This window comes from Megalopta genalis, chromosome 12, assembly GCF_051020955.1.
Source record: "Megalopta genalis isolate 19385.01 chromosome 12, iyMegGena1_principal, whole genome shotgun sequence".
Lineage (NCBI taxonomy): Eukaryota > Metazoa > Arthropoda > Insecta > Hymenoptera > Halictidae > Megalopta > Megalopta genalis.
The window spans coordinates 9,351,878-9,376,579 of record NC_135024.1 but is presented as its reverse complement, the minus strand read 5'-3'; the positions used below and the strand labels follow the sequence as shown (position 1 = coordinate 9,376,579).

The window sequence follows — 24,702 nt, the reverse complement described above, 5'->3', positions numbered from 1 at the left end:
CCCTATTTCGTATTACATATTCATGTCTCCGCCGTACGTTTCGTATCAGCGTTTACTTTATCTTCGCGAGCTAGCTAGAACGCGTGATAGCCCTAACATTCCCGAGATACGGACAACGGCAGTGTGTGTGCCAGCGTTACTTATTCCGGAGACACTTCTGTTCTCCAAGTTAGCCATCTGTCCATGGACCAATGTAATTAGCTAACCAGACCGCTGGCCAGTAATTCTTCACCGAGCTATTTTCACCAGGGAGAAGTTTGACAGGTTGCGTGCTGGTCGATTTGTACCATTCCCGTGTCGCGTACATTTGGGATGTAAACCGCTGGGAGGACACTCATCAGCATTCCCCCGGCGTTGGCTTCTTCTTGTTTCGTCGCACTCTGTCCGATCAAGAAACTAATTATCCGAGGTCACGCCCTCGCTCCACGAACTATTCATTCTGGGCGTCGCGAGCGACCATCATCCACTACCATCGTCCTTCTTCCTGTTCGACGCATCGGCACCTTTCCGTCGGTATCTATGCTCATATCCATAACCTTTGCGATTCTATTAGCAGATTCACTATTATCTTTGGTGACCGGGCGAAAGAGTACAAGTGTCTAATTATTAGCTGTGCAGAAGGGCACATTTAACGCTTTCACTGTCAACGCAGAAATCTGAAAAAAAATCCCATAAAGTTGATAGTCTCAAAAGGCTGTTTTTTTTAAAACTCTTCTATGATTTTTTGGTTTATTTTTAATATATTATAATATCATTTAATTTTTATAATAATATATATTAATATTATATATAATAATATATAATATATATTAATAATATATATAATATATTAATTATATAATATAATATATTATATATATTAATAATATATATAATATATTAATTATATAATATAATATATTATATTAATAATGTATATATTTATGATATATTTAAAAGAATAAGATACACTGAATTTATTATCTGGCACGCTTCTTTTGGTTTTACAAATTCTCATTCTGATATGGAAGTACATACAATAAATATATAGCGGCGTGCAAAAGTTCTCGATCAGATAATTCTTCTCGTGCGGTATCCCTATGGTATACTTATGTAGTATCCCTGATATTTCTATTAAATTTTGAAAAATAATGATGTATTATCATAATATGTTTGAATTGAGAAATCGAATCAATCAATTCCTGTAAAATAAAAAATGTGAAACCGGTGCGATTGAATAGTTTAGAATGCATTCCGCAAACAATTTGTACATTTTCACACGGTAACGAACCATGTCGAAATCTGCAGGTTGTTTTATTCGAACTTAAAACTTCGTTATCTTCTTACAACGGTTGCCATTGTATACATACGAGGATATGAGAGAAAGTTTTAGTTCAAAAGTAATAGTTGAATAAACAAAGGAATAAGAATTTCTAACTTCTTTTTGGGTCATATAGACCCAACTTTCGTACAAGGGTTAATCACTCTACGGCCTACTTCAACCAGCTTGTTTTGCACTTTCGTGACCTGCCTACGACACGCCCTGGGATACTTTTATTATTCCTGACCGGCACCCCAGGGAGTTTCATATCGTTACAATTCATTAGGAAACGCACCAGCGTGCATACGTCCGGGTTTAATACCCATTCTTCTAATAGATTAGATCTGATGCTTGCAATAGTGATTCAGACGAGAATTCCATACGTTGCAGATCACATTTTTTCAAAGTAGTTTACAAGTGTTTTGCCGTCAAATCAATTGAGGACAACAAAGAAACTGTCTGCATAGTTTGCTTTTGTTAGAGAGGAATGACGAGCACTGATTTCGATGTTCAAACTGTCAAAAATGGGCTCGGAAGGCTTTTACCGATATTAAAAGTTTCAATTATTCAGCGTTAAACTTTATTGTCTACTGGAATGTTCTTTCAAAATCACGATACCAAGACTTGAACTTAATTTAATTTGTTTTTTGACTCGATCTCAATTGATCTGCTGACACGCAATTAATGCAGAATGAAACAAACTAACATATTCTGTTTTCTAACAAATTTAAGGAAAGTCTTATCATAGAAAATGAACCAGCTTTGAGTTATAATTTCTCAGAATCTACAAAGCACAGTTCAGGACAGCATCTATAGTCAGGAACAAAAGAATAAGATACCTTATCTTAATTTGACAATTTTTATCTAATGTGTAACTATAATGGGATTTATTACATGTACATTTTCTTGGAGTATTTTTGTTTATAAGTTTGACTCGGATAAGGTAGAATATCAACGTTCGATGTGATTTTATCTGTGGAAATGTAAAAATTGGTACAAAATGATGTGACATATGTGGATAAAATGAAATTTATAACATGTATTTATCACTTTTGATTAGTAGATCGCGTAGAGAAAATAAAATTCTAAGGACACGAGAAGAATTTGAGAATACTTTTCATACTATGTACAACTTATTAAAATTATTAAAACAGGAAAAAAGACATTTTTGTCCGACATTTAAACTTTAAAAAGACATTTACGTTTCTTATAATCAAGTTGGACAATTTTTATTTTCCATGAAAGTCATAATCAAGTTAGACAATTTTTATTTTCCATAAAAGTCATAATCAAGTTAGACAATTTTTATCTTCCGTAAAAATCCTCGGTCGATTGATTAGTATTCAAATATATATATATATACTTTGTTCGTTCTTGGCGTGTACATCGCCGTGCGCTACCTAAATTCTCGTTCGCAGCTAGTTTGACGGAAGGTCGTTACAAATGAAATAACTTGACCGATGTTTCACCCGATAAGTGAGATTTAACGTTCAACGCCTGTGGAACAATAAAAATCGCCGGCGGAATTCGCCGAATGTATCGTTTTAACAGTATAATGGCCCGTGGGACAGTATGAAATTTACATGGGCCGAGGTCTTGCACACTGTACCACGAACTTTTAATTGTGCGGAAAGTATTCGATTAATAGGACGAGCCTGCCGGTTTGATGGCAGACGATTGCGTGTATCGATCCCCGTGAGTTGTTTCGTTATTTTTAAACCTCAAACAACGCTTTTCCTCTCTCGCCGGACAATTCTCTGCCTTTTTTTTCTCGTTCTGTTTTATTTTTTCGTTCGTTAGGTGCGAATTAATAATCTCGTATATGATTTTTATTTTTTGCGTACCGCAAGGTAAAATCGGAATAATGAGATGGCCTTGCTAGATCCGGCAAATAATTTTTTTTTAACTGATCTAATTAAGACGCATAGCAACGGTTTTATTGGTCGTGTCCATGACGTATGAGATTATTATAATAATTTCGGAAAGTGTAACTCTCATCGATTGGCATTTTATGTGATTACTTAGAGTGGTAACTTTTTTTGAAGCACGCATCATAATTATACTATTAACCAAATTTGTTCTGTTTATATTATTAATATTGTATATCATAATTGCACTATTAAAAAAGTGTATCATTACACTATTAACACTTTGATCGTCGCGACATCCACATGTGGGTAACAGAGTTATTTAAAATTTAATTTAAGAATGTTGGAAAAGTGATGTTTTTCATATAAATTTTCAGTACAATTCTTATATTTTACTGTATAAAATACTTTAATTTTATGAAACTTTCGAAATCTTTGCCGCGGTCGTTAAAGTATTAAGACCATTTGAAAAAGCATATAACATTTTTAAAACTGGACGAAATTACTTGAACTTCTGTTAGACAATGACTAAAATACCTTTTTATCCGAGGCTGTAATGAAAGTTTAAAAAAATGTGTCGATCAACGCAGAATCAAGCTACAAGCGTTGAAAGGTTTGAAAAGCTGCGGATTTCTGACAGCTGTTGGTCGAAAGTGTCAAAACTCGTGGCAAAACTGCGATTTTCACGATCTTTAATTGCTTGCAGCTCATATTACGGTTATCCGATTTCGATGAAATTTTCACCGTGCACACAAGTTACCGAGATCTATAAAAAGCAGTTTTTTCAATTTTCGTTATAGGCTCAGATGAAAATTTGATTTTACCTTCGATGATTTTGCCTTTTAGGCAAAATAAAAATTAACTACATAAATCGCAAGAAAAGGAAGTTAAGTCGCAATTAAGTTCTTGTTTTAATAATTTTAGCAAGTTGTAAGTGTCGAGTTATTTTTATTGAATTTGTATAATCGAACAATCGTATGATATGAGAGAAGAGAGAGTATTCAACGATCGACTGGTGCATGAGATATGAATGAAAATTATTATCAACGATAAGTAACATACTGGTGATATCAAATTCCTATTATATTCTGATATTTTTTCAATTTTGTATTTGTTCTATTCGTTTTTGTCATAAATGCATAGAATTGACAGTCTAATGGTGATCCAAGGTTTTCTCATGCTTGCATTAAAATTAACCAATGCATTTCCGTGGTCCAGAAAAACTAAAAAGCTATTTTATCTGTAAGGGTCTTGTTATCATCGGAACCAACATAAATATCCGTTAATTTATTAATTTTCAAGTATCGAATTTTGTTCAGTTTTAATACTTGTATCTGTATTTACAAAAGGCGCCTATATTTTATAGATTTTTCAATAACAAATTGAACACATGACGTAAGCGCATGTCTAAAAAGTTCGTTTCTTTGTACAACTGTAATGTTGAAATTGAATAAAATTCGTCCTTCGTGAACGGTTTCACTAAATCTCAAACAATCCAGATTTTACAAAACAGATTTTACACCAATTTCCTAGGCTCCACGAAAAATTTATGTCCATGCAGAACTGTCCGAGTTTCCACAACTGCAAGTAACAAGTACGTCTACGCAAGGCGTTTTGTAAACAGCTGTTTCACGCTTGCTTCAAGACAGATGATTGCACGTCAGACTAATTCGGTTTACAATTTCTATCGCATAACAGAGAATATATGCATTCAGGGCTTTAGGTTCCACACCATGTCTCTAAACATATGTGCTCGGCTTGACGCGCGTATGTGTATATAACATATATAGTACACGTTCTCATATGTCCGTATAATATATATGCATATATACATATACGTATATATGTACAAGAGATTCATAGTATTCTTGCGTACATGACACGTTTATGCCAGAGTAACCCGTAAGGAACTGCACAAATTGGAGAAGATTTGGAGTAACGATTTTTGTGTATAAAATATGAAGGCCGATATGTCTGTCATACACGATGATCTTACGGAATTTATTAGTAGCACAGTATCAACGAAACTGTGAAACTGGCAAACACTTATTTAATAAGAAATTGCGAGAACATCATATATGCTGCAGCTACTATTTCTGCTAGACAGTTATCCTTGCTTGATTTATCTCCTTCTTTTCTGACATACATTGCATTCACCGTCACTCCTTTTTTCTATCTTTCGGTTCCCTTTTGTAGTAGTAATAACGATGATAATAATAATAATTCTTTATTTTTGGCCTCATAGTCAAGAAGAAGAACTTTGTTTCACAAACCTAGACGAATCCAATGACCTGCCAATAGCCCTTTTGTAGTAGTAATAACGATAATAATAGTAATAATTCTTTATTTTTGGCCTCATAGTCAAGAAGAAGAACTTTGTTTCACAAACCTAGACGAATCCAATGACCTGCCAATAGCCCTTTTGTAGTAGTAAGAACGATGATAATAATAATAATTCTTTATTTTTAGCCTCATAGTCAAGAAGAAGAACTTTGTTTCACAAACCTAGACGAATCCAATGACCTGCCAATAGCCCTTTTGTAGTAGTAATAACGATGATAATAATAATAATTCTTTTTATTTTTGGCCTCATAGTCAAGAAGAAGAACTTTTCTTTTACATACCTAGACGAATCCAATGACCTGCCAATAGTTTACGCCATTCATCCAGTTCGCAAATATTTTAACAATTGAGTTTATTTCAAGTTAGAAAATTCCAAGATTGCAGCAAAGTGAATGTTGACAATCCGATGGTGTACCCGTTGTATGGAACACCGTGTCCTATGCACTGTGCCTGCACTGTTTTGACGTTTGTAACGAAGTCCGTGTGTAGTATTACCGAGGCGTCGTACATAGAGACACGGTCGTGTGTAAAATTCACGCATGCAAATCTCCGGACGCGCGAGCGTAAAAGTGTCTTATTAGCGTGATTAATCCTGCTTCGTGTTTCGTGCCCACGAGATCGGTTCTCGGCGCGTATAAATTTTCGATCACGGACTGAGGGAATCCATAATCCTTGGCCACGAGAAAAGATAGAAAGAGCAATGAACTGAACATAGTCTCTAGAATTACTTCATTAATCATTCCCGCTTTTCCTCGCACTTTCTTCGGGTAGTCTTCGAAATCTTTGAACAATCGATCGTCTATCAGCGAATTACAGGATAAATGAAAGACGATTACGTAGAGGGTGTCCCAAGAATGTCTCGCAATCCGAAAGTGGTGGGTTCTTGAGGTCATTTGAAGTAACTTTTTCCTTTGCGAAAATCTAACCCGCGGCTTTGTTTACGAGTTATTAACGAAAAACAGTGACCTCGCTCGGCTGGCGCGAAATGGCTGAGCCAACGAGCGGTCGAAGCCCGATTCCACTCATTGGCTCGGCAGCCTGGCGCCAGCCAAACTCGCTTCTCATTGGACAGTGCTTTTCGTTAATAACTCGTAAACGAAGCCGCGGATTACATTTTCGCTCAGAAAAAAGTTACTTCAAATGACGTCAGGAATCGTCTCTTTCCGGATTGCGAGACATTTTTGGGACACCCTGTATACTTGCGTGGCAATAAGCAGAGGTCAGATTGTCGATACCCTTTTTTGATAAATGTGCCGATGATTATGAAAGTGATCGAAGGCGTATATTTTTCGTCTCGAGACATGTACTTAATACTAGAACTGCGAAAATGCGAAATGGAGGTCAAAACTACTTGTTTGGCATTTATTATAATCATTACTCATTCTCAGTACATTTTCATCTTTTAAAATTTTGTATGATTTTTTCTAAAACATGTAAATAATTAATTATGTAAACCAGTTTCTCATGCCTTGTCTTTCTTTTTGTTGCGCAAATGTAACAAGCTTTTTAAACAAATCAATTGTAGATTGATCATAAATCATAGATAAACCTCTGACGAATAATTATCGGTATTGTCTTATCGGTATTGTCTATTTATTTGTTCATGCTTACGGTTAGGAATTAGGCTTGGTTCAATTTTTCCTTACCAATGCGAAACAATAGACAACGTAATATCGTAGCAATTTATACATTAGTTAAGATGATTAATAAGTAAAACGTAATATCTTTAATTTAAAAAGTAAATATATAACTGAGACGACGAATTCTCGTTTTATCGTTACACTTTTTCAATTTTCTGTTACAGGAATGGAGGCAATCATGTCCGAATTCTTCAATGACACTACGACTGCTTTCTACATCATAATGATCGTTTGGATCGCCGATCAGTACGATGCTATTTGTTGTCACACCGCGATATCGAAACGACACTGGCTGCGGTAAGTGATAATCATGAAACATGTCTAATTTATTTTTAAAAAGTCCGCGAATCTAATTTCACGTAATAATATTTTACCAATAATTTTTCGCAATAATATCTTACCACCGCGATGGCATGAAAGTCAATTTGCAAGTTCCTGGTTTAAACGTTACTGGTTGTTTCCCGAAGGAAACCGCGACGATTACGAGTTCATTCGTAAAAGTCTCCATGGTCTTTAGTCGTTTACTCTCGCGGCCAGAATGAAGGGGACGGATGATCGAAGGAGCATTTAATTAAAGGGGATTAAGCTGTATAACGGATTAAGTAGCGAGTCACTTGTAGTCCTTCGTACACCGGTTGTCGCGTCTTTTTTTCTTTATTCCGGCCTGCTCGTGTCCAGCTAAAACTGAAGCGATCAAAGTATCTGCCGCCGGACGGAATAGCCTTTGTCGGATGATGATAAAACGCCTTGCTTGCCTTGTCGGAGCAACTTTGTCAAAGGATTGCCAAGATTTTTGCGTGTCGAGCCGGCTCCCACGTGTCCCATACGCTACACGCGACAACTTCAATGGCTGGCGTAACAATACCTTTATGCTTTGCATATGCCACCGTAAGAGAATCAAGATTGGCCATTGATGAACTTCAAATAAAAAGTGCAAAAAGATGTGTTAATCTAATTCTAGGTAAAAACCATCCATTGTATTTTATTCTTATCTAGTGTATAAAATAATAAGAGAACGTGGGAAATTCAATTTTTACTTCAAACTAAGATAGAGATACAATGTTAGGGTGTCTCGTGATTCCAGCGTACCTGTTAAGGGTTAACTCTTGTTTTGTCCAATTGATGCAGACGATTTTTATTTTGCATAAAGACTCGCGGACTAGTTATGATCCGAGGACAGTAACAAGTGAATTCTATACCATTTGTGTCCTTTTTTTTGCAAATTGCTCATAAAATAAAAGAGAGTAGATGGCGATAGCTGTGTTAGCAACAGGTATGACACTGGCGGTTTAAGAAAACAAATTCTACACTATTCGACATTTTCTTTTCTTTGTTCTAATACGTACACATGTCGGCAGTAGTTAAGAAACTTTACGTGTCGTTAACATTTGAGTGATATTTGATATTTCAATAAATATACATTTTCTTAAATTAGAAGTTCAATATTATAGCGAAGCATATAGCGCGTTGTTCATATTGCAATAGTGTCTAATAAAAAAAAGATAAAAGAAATAAAAATAATTAAAATTAAAATATAGAAAAATAATATTAATACTTTCGTTGACAAAATACAAGTTTTCATCCTATGTTAAGAAGTTCTGCTACGAGCAGGAATATACGAATTTTTATTTACTCCGTGGTGACAGTGACACTTGCATTTCGATTATGTTACAAAAATATCGTGCACAGCATTTATGGGCACGTCAGTGACCCGGTTGCGCGACGGACCTTTGGAGCATTGGGACCCCAATGTAGAAATACTAAACAGGGGCGCACCACGATATTTATAGACCTTGGGCAATTTTATAACCGTCCCGCCTTAGGACCTCTTTTTGTGACAATCCAGTTCACATATAGGGGAGAATCGTGCAGAGCGGTCATTCTACGTTTTTGTACGATAACTTCGGGTATTCTTACGATTAACGAAAAGGTCGTATTTGAACTAATTGTATAATATTCTAAATCGTTTTCTTGACTGCTATTTGCAACTATTATAGAATCATTCATTTCTATACAAATTTGTACGAATAAAAGAATCGCACAGATGACTTCATTAATCATCGTGCGAAATCGTTGAAGAATTAGATTCGAAACTGTGACCAACTATCAACGTTCTTTAATAGGGGTAAATATTTTGGAACCAGAAATTCCAGTCTTTGTCACGAGCGATCGTAGCGAAATTTCAGTTCCTTAATAGACGTATGTAGAATTAGTGACGAATACGTACCTTCTATAATTATTAGAGTTCATTGATTATCATGGAACGCTTACATCACGAGCGCGGTATGCGCTGGGAAATCTTAATTAATCAAACACCGTGGTCTACGCTGGAATAAGCTCACAGGACTGAATCCATCTGTCTGTGCGCATTCCAAATGCAGCACGTATGTATGTGGAATCCTATCGAGCAGTTCATTGTTTCTTTGTCGATCTTTATTAATAATATTTGCGTCTTGAGAGAAAACGGTGTTAATTAGAACTCGGGAGACAGTTTATGGAATACAGATACATTTTACATCAGTTTATGAATACATACAGTTTCTGATTTTTGTTGTTAGTAGATTATTCGTTACGTTGCATTTAGTGAAACATAATTCTTTAAACAATATAATTTTTATTGATATGGTGATTATATCAGCATTACAAAATTCGATAATTTTGTGCGAAATCAATATAGGTTCACTTAATGTTTTTGTATCTGTATTTCTTTTAAATTTCTTAGATGATTTAATTACTTTAATTTCTTATATTTCTTATAGTTAATTTTTATTATTTAAATTTCTTAAACTTCTTAAATTTCTCACACATTTCATTATTTAGATTTCTTAAATAATCACATATTTGTGTGGTTGTAACTTATATTACACGACTTATTTTATTTTACACTCAGACTGGAACTTCATTGATAGTGTAATTAATTAAATGAATTAATTAATAGCCATAATGCCACAACTGCTAAAAGTTATTCGAAATGGAAAACATTTAATTATTCTGTATTATTTTTGCTGAGATATCTAACGCATTATTATTAAAATATGTTCTTCCATGCCTTATAAACAAGATCACACAAAATCTCCTAAAATTCGCCAAAAATTTCTTATGTTCCACAGGCAGATACAAGAATTAAGAGAATGTCCATATAAGTTTCGTGCGGTGCTGTATGTTCGGTTCTCATTTTCCGGACGATTCCCGTATAATTTCGAGTTTGGCCATTGGTCGTTTCGACAGTTATACGGGGGATGTCAAAGTTGGACGGGGATGAGTTACTCGCAATAGGAATCGAGTTTTACGCTCGATGAGGCTTACGACGAAGGAAGGGGAGCTATACTGCAATTTCCTTAGACTGACAAAGGTATAGATCGAGACATTAGGGGCATTAGGTAGCGATTAAACAAAATTGTCGCCGTTGATAGTCCTACTCGCCGGCCTGGATGTTTGAACAGTTCCAGTGACGCGCGAATGAACAGCCACAGCCAACGAAATTGCTCGCGGCTACGGGGCGATACGTTTAAAGCGGAACATTTTAAATTGCCGTGAAACTTTGACAAATAGATCGAACCACGGACGACTGTCCGGAAATTAGCGGGAACAGGGGAACAGTTCCCCTCTTTTTTCCCTGTCGCAGAGAACCTCGCGAGAAACAGCTGAGAGACTATTTCTTCTGAGATTCTATTCAATATCTTTCCCCGGATGTCAATCTTTATTAACACTTCATGTTCCGCTGGTTTTTGTAAAGAGTTGGGTATTATTCGAGTTGTTTCGAATAAATAGTTATCTAAGATAATTATCCGAATGAATACTTTTTAGACAAATGTTTTTATAGGAATAACAATTATTCGTTATTATTGGAAATGGGTAGATAAATAAAAGTAAAACGCAGTGAATTAAACTTATCCCTTTTAGTTTATTAATTTGATGTACGAGGAAGGACCGTCTTTACTCTCCTGATTGCTCCAGGAGACTGAAGACTATTCACAAAGACGAAACCAAAAATCTCTGTTCTATATACATATGAAATCATTGTTTATCTAATGGTACTCTGGCGAGACTCTCGGCGTCGATTCGTTTTTGTAACTTATATGCTAGAAGGAAAAACTTCTGAGTATTCAAAAGAGAGAAAATAATCCAATAGTTATTCGTCATAAATTATTCGAATAGCATTGCAAAATTATTCGAACAATAATGCGAATAATTGTTGATTGTTTTCGCTTTTAATAATATTTATTTATTTATTAGTAATATTTATAAACTCTAATTCGAAGTGTCACGAATTCCTTGATACTCGAACTCTATAATTGTGGTCAAAAGTTTATCGATGATACTGTGTGATTTATATTAAAACGTTTAAATAAATCAACTTACATACTTTTTATCTGAAACAAACAAACGTAATATGAATTTACTATAACAGTTATTCAAATACCGCAAATTCGATATTAGGTATAAAAATTGTCGATTGATTTCACTTCAACGACAAATCTGCAATTTCTGTGACAGGAAATGTTTCAACAAATTCTATTTCTTTTTACATAGATTTAACCCTTTGCACTCGTGTGGCGAGTTCGAGGCATCACTAGAAATTGCTACATAATTTTTTAAAGTAATTTTTACATTATTAGATTGATTTATACTTAAAGAGTTGCTAAAAATGTAATTATTTTGCAAGCAAATAAACTCGATTTCATATGATTGCAATGCAGAACTAACACAACATTAAAATAGAAACTTAAAAAGAAACATCGTAATTTCGATGTTAAAGTAGCTTCGAATGCAATGGTTAATAACGCTGCAAAATTATTCTCAATTTTTCGTAAACATTGCAAAGTGTTTCGCCATGTTTTATTAAACGTTTTCTGAGTTTTATATATAATTGAACATGAAAAATTGAAGACGGCAATGTTGAATGTTTGTGCCAGTTCAAAAAGAAAAGTGATGCGATAAAGGGATTGTTAAGCTTCAACAAATATGCAGTTTAAGATTCTTTCCAAAGAAGTTTCACGAAATTAATAACGCCGGTAGAGGAACTGCGGCAGGTGTAATAGAATTATAGCTGTGTACAGTCAAAATTTAGTGCCATCGTGTCTCCAAATATAAATTAGAACCGAGAAAGTTGCATGCATTCCAGCAACATGGGGAACTATTTGAACAATATTAATAAAGCAGCAGCGACGAAATTAGATTAAGCTATTAAATTTCGTAACACGATCTTGAATAATCTGACGCGACATATAGTGATAGTTATCCATACGCTATTACACGAACAAGTAGTCTACTAATTGCAGTTGACAATATCAGAATTCTCTATTGTCCTAATACGTTTTACATATGATCAGCGGAATCTAAGGCAACTCATATGCGAAATATAGTTTACTGTACAAATCAATAAAGATGGAATCTGGCACTGTAATTAAATAACTGTTCTACTATCCAAACATACACGCCACTCTGCTTAGCCCGGACAATCGAGATTCCACTGTGCAATAAAAACGCTTCAAGACTATACGCATAAGAAAAGAAAACATTAATGTGAATTTTGAGACAGCAGTGAAGTGAGGAACAAATATATGTGAACAACATTTTTCAAAACTGGACTAAATGATCTGAGTTTTTTTGGAGAAAATACTTTTTCAAACGTTGTTAAAGTCAGAGACAAGAAGACAAAACGCCCTATTAATTTGACAACTTTTATTTAATATAGAACTGCGACGAGGTTTATTACGTGTATTATTACGCTATTTTTGTTTCTAAGATTTAGTCGAGCAAACGGAAATATCAACATCCGATAGGATTTTATAAAGCAGCCCGACGCCATAACATTGTACGGAGAAGACGATCGTACACTAGTGACCCATTTTTCATGGCCCGACCGTTAATTGTCTATCTGCGGTGATAAATCCTTTTAGGGCACAATAGGAGAGGAATTACTACTCGTCAAACAGCCGGCGACGGCCAGATGAAAGTATGAAATTATTGCATTACAGTATTATCCGTCCTAATGTCGCTTTTTGCACGAATCCAGCTTGAAAAGGAGGAGCACACGTGTCTTTATGTGCACACTAGCCCGGATAAGTCAGCCAAGTAGAACACCGAAGGAAGAGACAGCCCTTCCAGGCTCAAATGGGACTGAACGTGCGTTATCTACGAACTGCCGGGAATCCAGACCCACATTACGGATCGAAAGTAAAGTGCACACCCCTCGGTGACGACCTAACACCGACGCGTATCGTGAAACTAAGATCCACCCTACTCTTTTCATTCTCTCTCTCTCTCTCTCTTCTTTTCTCTCTCTTTTTCTCTCTCTTTTTCTCTCTCTTTTTCTCTCTCTTCTTCTCTCTCTTCTTCTCCCTCTCTTCTCTTTCTATCTCCCTCTTTCTCTTCCCCTCTCGGCCTCCCTCTTCTTCTCTCTCTCTTCTTTTCTCTCTCTTTTTCTCTTTCTTCTTTTCTCTCTTCTTCTCTCTCTTCTTCTCCCTCTCTCCTCTTTCTATCTCCCTCTTTCTCTTTCCCTCTCTCCCTCCCTCTTCTCTCTCTCTCTCTCTCTCTCTCTCTCTCTCTCTACTTTCACTCACTTTTTACCTTTTTTCTTTGTCCCTCTTTTTTCTCTCTTCTCCCCCTCTTTCTCTCTTTCTTTCATTTTCTCTTTTTCACACACTCTCTTTTCTGCCTTTTTCTTTTTATTTCTTTCTTTCCTCCCCCCTCTCTTCTTTCTCTCCTTTTATTTCTCTTTCTTTTTCTTTCTCTCTCTCTCTCTCTCTCTCTGTTCGTCCCCTTTTTCTTTTTCTTCTCTCTCTCTCTCTCTCTCTCTCTCTCTCTCTCTTTCTTCCCCTTTCTCTCTTTTCGTTTCTTCTCACAAAACCGTATCTCCGACCTCTTTCCTGTTTCCTCACTCGGCCACTACACCCCCTTACTATCCGCGGACAGAAACGCCATAATTCCGTGAAAATAATGATACAACCACGAATGCGAAGAAAATAAAACAGACTCTAGTACGCACGCACTTGAAAACCAGAGTCGGCGAGTAATCGATTATTTTGTGATTACTTTTGTAATTGATCACGAAAAGTAGCTATGGTAATCATAATCATTAATCAATTGATCGTTGCTAGAATAAATCAATAATCACGATTACATATGGTAGTATGTAATCATTAATCAGTAATCTTTAATCGCGGACGTACGATCCATTTATCTTTCCATATCATTTGCTATTGGGTCCAGATGAGAAAGTCTTCCGTTGAGTCGGGAAATAAGTGCAGATTTTCTAAAAACTGTTCAGAATTATTATCAACTATTATAATACCAAATTTTTCAATTAATCATAATTTAAAAAATGTTCATCAATTATGATTATTTGATCACTTAAATTATTCAAATTAATCATCAGACTACTTTTTGCCCAACTCTGTTGGAAACTCTAATTTTGAATATAAAACTGTCTATATTACATAAAGCCTCTGATTCTAGCCTCCAATTAAAAAACAACTGATCATGCTACCGTTGCACAGTTAGAATACTGAAATTATTTAAAAATTCATTGAGCACGACTGACTTTATATTTTAAACTAAATATCATTTTTATGATAAACAGGCGAGCATAATTAATTTGCCGAATTCCGTTATATTATTTAATAAATTGATTAATTATAATTAAAAATTATTAACACGCAATAAATCTTTTTTGAGACACGCGGTTATGTTTGAATAATGAAAACTAAACTTCCAAAAAGTTTATTTCACATCTCAACAAGGCTGGTCAAATTTCCAAAAATTTGACGCATTGAAATCATGCACAGTTAATTAAAACAGTTTATAAGTGAACCTTCTTACAATTGATCATTGGAAAAATGTCGTCGTGACGTTTTTTCTTTAAGAGGCCATTAAAAACACTGTTTTAAGGACGGTGTTCCATGATGAATTAACGTAGGGCTATAATTTCATCCTCTTGACGTGTTTGCGGAAGAAGGAAGTGATATTGAGCTCAAAGACGAGGATATGACGTAATTTCGATAATTTGTTTAAACAGCGAATACTTCAAATATTTGTGAGCACTCGTGAACGGATCATGCCAGTGTCGCCCAGCGATGACAATTCACTTGGAAACACGTAATACGAAACCATCCACACCCTCAGATCAATCATGCTCGTCATTTACTGTTTCTCCTAACTGGCCACGCGACTTTCCAGTTTCCATACTTAATTCGCATGAGAGAATCATTTTCAAATTTTGTAGATAGTATTCAGGATGAGAAATAATTAAGATAGATTAGAGTATCCATTAAAATGAATTGCAAATATTCATCAAAATTCACACATTTCGCACGAAAACAATTAACAGTCTTTAATTAACAGTAATAATTAAAGTCACACCAGATTTTTTCTTTACATTTTATCCTTTTTCTTTCGGTCCAGTCCATATTTTATTCTATAATGCTGTACTGGATTGTTCATCTCGAATGGTTACATTTTCACGTTTACTTTGACGCCGTCGTAATCTGATATTTAAAAATTCTTTCCCGCAAAATAAATTAAACTAACTGTTGGATTTATAATGATGAAGAATAAAATGACACCTGCTTCTATAACAATAATGTATTTAATAACTGACTACAATCGATAATTCAACTATCTTCTTCGCCCATGCATTTCCATTTCTTCACGTTCACTAATTGACAATTGAACAATTTGTTTAATTAAATGTTCTTAATAACGAATAAGAAAGATGAATGAATTACTTTTTATTTTTAATCAAATTTGTGACTGCTTGCTTCGGTTATTAGCAATCATCATGGTGTCATTTTTATATTATTACTAGACTGCGAATTTTACGCGTTCATGCTAAAATTGCCTAATTGAAATGCCAAACAATGAGGACATTAAAAAAATTTAGTAATATTCTTACATTCTCCTCAATTTATTGAAATCATCGCGAGAAGAAGTATATATTTTTTAACTTCTGTTCCTCACAATAAACTAAGAAAATATTTATTTTCCATAAAGATCCGCGGTCTAATTATTCGATTATTATAACTATTCTGTGGATCTTTATGGAAAATAAAACTTTCGTCCATTGTAAGAGACAGGAATCGGATAGACACTTGTTCTTTTGCATAATAATCTCAATACGTTATGAATAATATCATTGGATTCTTAAAGTCGTCTGATATTGTGATTATTTTGTTTTTCACTCACTCATTTTCGTGATAAAGTTCTGTAATCTAGTTACAACGTTTCGATATTACGACTGCGTCGCATGTACCAGAGTCTACAGCGAATTATGCACACGATTTTATACTGATATGAAATAAATTATTTCGATTCTTTCAGGATGAGAGCCCAAAGGGAGATTAATATTAAATACGGGACACTTTATAATAAATTTGAACATCAACTGATACCTTCAATGAAGTGTACAACGATGAGCGGAAAAATGCTTATTATTTGAAAGCCTGAAGCACCGTTGTCGCGTGCGATTACGTTGTTCCGTTAATCTGAATAATAAAGACGTTCGCGATATTAATACCGATTCGCACAGTCATAAAGTTTACTCTTTATCATTCGAACGGGCAACGAAAAGCGCTGCTTGATGACTCGACCTGAAATTCCCGAATAAACCGGATAGCGAACGCTTAACATCTTTATAAATATTCACCGTATTAACGATCGGCTGAAATTAATATCGCTATTCGCGAATAATTATTTTGTAATTTTCTCGTGTCCGCCGACCGACGGCTTTACATGCGCATGTATATTTCTTTCGCGCGCTCAACGCGAACAGGCAAAATAAATAATTCGAGGGAACTGTACGGATATAAATTTTACATAATTACAAGCGAGCGTATTTTTCATTTCACTCGGCCGGAACGTATTCCATTTTTTCCCGCTCGTTTTCCGCCAGTTCCATGTTAGTTTCAATTGTCAAAACGTATCTCAAAATCATCGTTTTTGCTTGCTTTTAGGCCGGAACGCGAACTCGCGGAAATTAAGAATCATTTTGTGAATTTTTCGATAGAAACGGTGTCAAATAAAAACGGCACTGTCTTAAATCTAGCGCATCTTCGTCAGAATCCAAGTCATTTTAAGCAAGAATTTAATGGTTATTCTTCAGTGGATAATAATTTACGAACGGCGATACGAGTCGTTCTAAACGAAAGCAATTTTTACAAAAGTTTGTTTAGACATTATTTGGTACACTAGTCTCTGTAACATCGCAGCAAAATTCAAGCAGTTCGACGCGATTTTTAAAAAGCTGTTCCATTTGATCACATTGACTGTCACGCCAACAACCTAAAAAAATCGCACAAGATTAAAACGTTTCGTTTAATCGAACTAGAATTACACTAAAATGACACACTCACGCACACTCTGAGTGCCATGCCAAGGATCTCAATCATTTCTTAAAGGATTATTTTATTTAATGTTTGAATTGAAAGTTAAGTTGTATTGCATCAACTAATTTTCTAATATTCTTATGTTTCGCGGACCTTGATAGAATTAAGAAAATACAACAGATTAAAAATTAGCGTCCGAATATTTTATCAAGCGGCTGCACCTCGGTAAGCCAAGGATCGTGCTAGGGGTCAGTGGTTGTCGGCGACTGTAAACGCTTTGTATCCGCGAGATGAAGCACTTATTTCGTCTTTGTTCGGGGAATCAAGCGATGAATCGATATTATCCGGCAAAAGGCACACCTGGTAACGTTTCAATGGACCACTTTTCTAATTGTTTTCGACAACGGCCGCGCAAACACAGATGTAGCAGTCCGGCACGGCTCGCGCAGCATCGCCGGCAGACTGCGAATAGCGACCCTTTTAAATCGTTGAACAAATGGATGAAACTCTTACCACTGGGTTGAGGTTTTAACGGGCCGAGCCTGTGAAACCAATTGCTTGATTGCGTTTATTCTCCGCCCTTTAAAAGAAATAAAATCGTATTGCAGATTACTTTTTATGACGACCGGCTAACGTTATCACGTGTTCAACCATCCGACGCGAACGGTTTACGCGCCACTAAATTGTACGTTGATTATTTCGACGCTGCTTGACGAACGTATCATGAACTTACACGGGATCATTCGATCGGACGTTGACGCGACAAAGGCGGTTTCTTTATTCCTTCTTTGCTCGTTCAATTCCGCGAACGGCGGACCATATTCGCAACCATATAATTAACGATGTTTATGATCATTTGCAGCTTTCTTCATCAATTATTCAAAACATACGGCCTTTCTGTTGTTTCTAGTATGGCAGCAATTCGTTTAATTTAATTGTCGAAAAGTGTGTAATTTTTTGACTATTTAAATACTATTTAAATACGCTTGGTCAGTATGACACGGTAACCGCAGTTCGAGGGTTAATCAATCACGGTTTTTAAGTGAGACTCCAATGATTTATCATCGATGACGTTGCAGCAAGACTTCTATAGTTTTTCAGTAATGGACGAAAGTTCTTCGGTGGGAAAAGAACATTCTCGAGAAAAACTGTGAAAATACTTTTTCGTTATAACCTGTTCTGATTTGCCCTATAGTTTTTATAACATAATAATAATAATAATAATAATAATAATAATAATAATAATAATAATAATAATAATAATAATAATAATAAAAAGAAAAGTGATAATTAGATTGCGGATTCTTATGCAAAATAAAATTTGTTTGCATCCTTTACGAGAAACGAGACCCGCTTAGGCGTTTCTTTGCCTGTTCAATGATTTCGGTAAATCGTAAATGATACTTCGATAATCTTAAATTGTTTAAATATTTTTCTGTCAAATGGCAGCTAGTCATTGTTATCATAAATGCGTACAATCCGCAGTCTAGTAATAATAACAAGATAACAATGAGCGGAGATCGAACGAAATAATTAGTACTGATACGAGAATTAGATAATAAATGTCCCCAAATTGAATTGCTTCATGGGAATGCAGGACCCATTTCCAAAGATAATATCCGTTCTTAGAACTGAAGTAAATACTCCCAGGTCAAGCAAACTAATACTGTGACAAAGTAGGTCCCGTTTCATGCGAACTCTAAATTACCGATTGTGCGCGACTGAATGAACCGATTAATTCGCTCGCAGCTGTGATCACTGCATTTAACTATTAACACGGTTCGCGTCGATGTAACGCACACATGACGACCGCGATCTCGTGTTTCTCGCGAAGAAAATAAAATTAACTTAATGCACGCTATTCTTTAAATGTTGTAACGCGCGTCGTAATATTCAGAAAGGTTTTGCGGTGAATTTTTAAATGATTCATAGAAGCAGTGACGTTTCGGTTTAGTAAAATGTTGTGACTAGTGACAAGAAGAACTATTAACAAAACGAATGACGGTAGCAAATAAGAGTAGGAAGCCTGACAGTTCTCCAGCTTTTGTTGAAAAGGTGAAAAAGAAACTTTTATTAAAACAACACTGGCAAAACGGTCAGAAGACAAAGTGATGATACGAATAATTCTAATATTTCGAATAATTCTAATAATAATTCTAATATTCTTCTAGGAATAGAATAGTAAACAGAGATACTTATTAGATCATTATTAACAATTATTAATCAAAATTGAAGCAAAAGTAAGTCAATTCTTTACTAAGTTAATTCCATGTTGTTAAATCATATTTAATTCAATATTTTATTTGATACCTTTTTATTATTTTAAGTTAAAACTTGAAAGTAACTTACATAAAAGACCTGTAACAATTTTTTATTTTATTGCACTTTACGGAACTTTTAATTCGCCCTTCATTATCCGCAGATTATCTTTTTTAACTTACACCATTTTTGCTTTCATCGGCTCATATATACATACATTATGTATAAAGAGGATTAAAGTTTATGTTGCAGATTAAAGTTTACTTGAACAGTTCGCGATGTTGTCCACTCGATAAATTTTAGTTGCTGTAACAATAATGTAATTTACTTTAGTCAATGTAGCGATTGCAACAATATCTCAATTTAGTAATTGTAACGGTAAACTTGAAACTATAAACTGTTACGTGTAACAGCCAACTTTACCAACAACAATGTAATTCTCTTAGCTTACTTTGTATACCAAGGTATGTTATAACATCACACGAAGCAGAGGTTAGCAATCGCACTAGGTCAAGTGTAAATCCATTTTCTGAACTATGATTTCATAAGATATTCTTGGATAGTAGTGGCAGTCAGACTTGTCGACAATTTTTTTCAACAAGATACATGTTTTTAATCATGGTACTTAACATTACACGAAATTACTTATCGTTGCGTAATTAATATTATACTATGCTTAAGAAACGGCACAAGAATAAAGAACAATACACTGATAAACAATATATTATTTCGTAAAGTTTTAAAAATGATTGATAATCAGATACTTCGTGTTGCAATCTATAAAAAAATACGATCAGCGTGAGCTCTGTGGTAAAAAATTTAATTGTTGATTGCATTTATAAAATTTACCATGGAAATTCCATAGCATGGAAAATATTAGCTCCAGCAATAAATTCAATTAATTCAGCGCTTGTTTTTTGTTCCAAAATCACGAACGAAAAGTTATACACATATGTTTAAAGAAATACGTAATAAAAAACAATCATCGATTGTTGGCATGATTTCTCGAATAAAAAATGAAAAATTATTCGAACAAATACATAGAATAATTTATTACGAATAATTAATAATAGTTATTCGAATAAATACGTAGAATAATTTGTTACAAATAATTAATAATAGTTATTCGAATAAAATATCCGTCTAAAAAGAATTCATTCGAATAATTATTTTAGATAAATGTTTATATATATATATATATATATATATATATATATTCGAAGCAATTCGAATAACTTCCAACTCAGTTTTGTGTTGCCTTTTAAAAACAACAAGACTGCATTTGTGAAGTCATTGCTATCCAATCGTTACTAACAGAAACATCTTGGTGATCGCAATAATTGTAAATTAAAAAATTTGAAACCGTCGTTTTGACGTGTCTGGTAGTTCTAGCGTTAATACGACAGTTACAAAAATCGTTCTGGTTATAAAATTGTCCAGAGGTTTGCGAAACTCGAACGCTCGATTCCCATTCAAATACGAAGCCCCTTCGCTCGCGAAACTCGAGAATGAAGGAATGAAAGAGAAGATACGGGTCCCGCTATCTCCAGATATGTGCATTTCCGGCGCATAAAAAGAGCAAGAAACAATATTCGAAAACACCTAACTTCGCATAGACCGAGTATCAGCGGTGGCAATCATTGAACTTTCAGTACCTGCTTGCCTCCTGGCAATATTCTTGTATATTGCCGACGATTTTCCACGCGCGAACGAAGACTATTCCCTGATTTTCCTTCGATGTTTCGATTCGATCTGTAATAAGGTAAATGCCCGTATTCACCACCGCGTTCTTATTACTGATATTCTTCGTTTATATGTTGTCAAAACTGTGAATACATAAACATGCGAAAACAAAGTATTCTACTTTTTAATTTAGTGATCAACGGTACATCCTTGCGTTTAGTGTAGACGAAATGGTAATTGTAGTTTGCTTAAATACGCTATTAAATTCTGACAATTATTTACTTCATAACAATTATATTATACGAATCAGATTAATGCATCTACGATCAAAATGAGTGGATGAAACACGAAACACTGTAACGCTAATGCAAAAATTGGAGAATTTGATTATATTGTTTATAGCTAATTAAAATGATTCAAATCGGAACTAAGAATTTACGCAGTTACTATTTCTTGCAAGGGTTGCATAATATTTTTATATTGCATAAAGATTCGGAGTCTAATAATAAGTGTGATACCAAACGAATTTTGCATATTTTTCGGTGACACTGAATCACTCAAACAGACTAACTTATATTTTAAACATACTATATTAATAATTAATGATTCAGTCGTAGATATAATTAATTGACAAATTTTATATTACATTTGTTAACCAAAAAGTTTAAGTCTTTTATGTGTAGTGTAACGACATTATACAATCTTCTATTGATTATTATGAAAAAGTCAAGTGTTAAGTAGCAACATTATCAATTACTCTATTCTTTCATAAAATGAATTATTCTTATTCAACGTTTAATTTTGTTAAATTCAGTTATTAAATAGAGAAAAAGTATTACCGTTTTTCATCTAGTTTGTAAATTTTGCGATCATCACATGTAGCTTATTAAAAAATTAAAAATTATCTTAATATTGAATATAATATATAATTACATATATAATGATATAATTATCTTGATATAAAATCGAATATTTACAGTACATTTTTATACATTTCGAACCATCAGAATAATTACGCGTTTAAGACGAAACCAACCATACAAAGAAGGACGAATACTGCAGATTTATAATTAAACACAGCGGATTTTATGCGTTTATGACAACATTGAGCACGTACAATTTCATATGGTAAAGAGATTAAATGAGATTTAGAATGACAAGATATTATTTTTAGTCAATTAACAATATTGAAAAAAGAAACAACTTTCTATTTTGTTTCCACTTCTATTTAGAATTAATCAAAGCTTAGAAACTCTTGTTTCGCTCCTTCAGATTTGTTCAATTCTGAATAATTGACTTCAATAGAATAGATTTATTAGAAGAATTATCTTCCATTGGGTTTCATTCGCTGGCGTATAACAAAAGTCGAAGTTTAAACGACGCAATCAAAGCTCGAAAAAGAAACTCGAACCGATCATCCCGCGTATCTATAACTAGACTGCGGATTTTATGCATTTATGGCGACGATATATTTCCGAAACCTTAAAAATGCTAGAAAAATTGGACAAAACATCGTTACAGTATTAAAATGATTAAAAGAGAGAATAAATGTTTATTTCATTTTTGTTTGTTACAGTTGACTTAGAACATTTTTATTTGTCATAAAGATCGGCAATCTAGCAATTACGATTTGTCGAAAGCGTTTCGTGTTTAACTTAGGTCAACCTAGGGGAAACATCGCAACCGAAGGCATACTGTGGCGAACAGTTTAGATACTTGAAGGCGATACTGCACGGTTACTACCGGCGTCAGATCTGCTTAATTGTCGTCTAACATCGGATGTTCTAATGCTCGGTCGTAACCTGCAACTCGGTCGGAGGACACGTTCAATTTGTAAAAAATTAGAAATGATATCCGAACGATAGGAGTGGGCAGACCAAACAGATATCGGTTTTTCATTGCGTTTATAAAGGTATTTATTTTGTCAGAGACATTTAATCGAGCAAGAAAGAGACCGGACAATAACGAAAAGTGAAAGAAAAACGAAAAGAGCGAATCCGGACAGCTTCGATTAAACTCGTCCAATGCTAAGCATTTTTCTGACTTATTTTTTCTGTCGATATCGTGAAAAGTAATTAACAAAACCTTCAATTTTTAACGTTCGTAAATCAATGGAACTGCCACACAGTTACGCGTGCTTGCTCAACGAATTGCGGCTATTTCCAATTTGCAAAATGTTTCGAAAATTTCAATCAGCAATAAAGCTTCGAAATAACAAAGATTTCGGTAAAACATTTTCCAACATGCAGCTCCTGCAAATCAATAAATGCATTTACAGTTGTGCACGGTTATTTACAATTCTGCACAAAGATTTACAGTTATGCACACTTATTTGCAATAATTTACAATTATTTATGGTAACGCACAGTTTTGCGCAGTTATTTACAATGAATTACGGTTATGCGCAGTTATGCATGATTGTTTATAGCTAGTTACAAGTATGCGAACACATTTATTAACTAAATTGCGGGTTTTGCTCAATTTACGATCTAAATTGTCGAACAGCGGTGCAACGTCGGAATGGAAGTCTCGATGAAACATTTCGAAAAGAACCTCCTAGGATGTAATAAAGCTGATATCAAAGTGAAGTTGTAACGAATTTAAACTGCGACTTGACTTACATTTTCACTGTTCATTCGCTCGCCGCTGTGGTTGCTACAATTTCGTTATTAAAAGAGTAGAACGTTACGCGGTCTGCAATCTCTCGTGAAAAAGATGCAAAAGGAACTTTCACGAACTTTTCATGGTCTTTTACGAAAGAGTATGTTGATAAAAATAATTAAAATTGTTCCGATGAGGGGTATAAGCAGCGTAACACACTATAAATTGGTTAGAAAACAGAGAAAAATACAAGAAGGTTGACAGTGAAAAATTCTTGAAAAATTTCAATAACTACAGACATCGTGTATTGTATACAATACTCATTGCGTGTTGTATAAAATTTAATTTACGATTATGTTGATAGGCATCGGTTTAAAGTCATTCTGTCTTCATTAACACGCGTCTCATACAACTTAAACGTGTATAGATTAATTTAGGGTTCTTTTCTCGGAAGTAAATTTGTTGGTCATTAGATTAATTGAAATTAAAGTGAACAAATTGTTTCTTCGTAAAAAAATGATCGCATTGAAAAATCCATACACAAGTTTCTTTAATATCATGTACGCAAACCACAGTGAAAATTTCTGCTTGAAAACCTCGTCTTCTTTCAAGTGATTCTTTTTACGATAAAAATCGCGGTACAAACGGCAAGGGAGTGATTGTTCGCATAAAACTGAGTCGAA

At 34.5% G+C, this 24,702-nt stretch overlaps 1 protein-coding gene across 4 annotated transcripts in view; it reads left to right on the top strand.

Annotated features, from left to right (window-relative positions):
* LOC117219113 (membralin) overlaps positions 1 to 24,702 on the top strand; it is a 158,790-nt gene that overhangs the window by 51,001 nt on the left and 83,087 nt on the right. For all 4 annotated transcript variants that reach the window (XM_033468011.2, XM_033468010.2, XM_033468009.2 and 1 more), the window contains exon 10: positions 7,316 to 7,448. In XM_033468011.2, the coding sequence (XP_033323902.2) occupies positions 7,316 to 7,448 (133 nt within the window). The remainder of the gene's footprint in view (positions 1 to 7,315; positions 7,449 to 24,702) is intronic.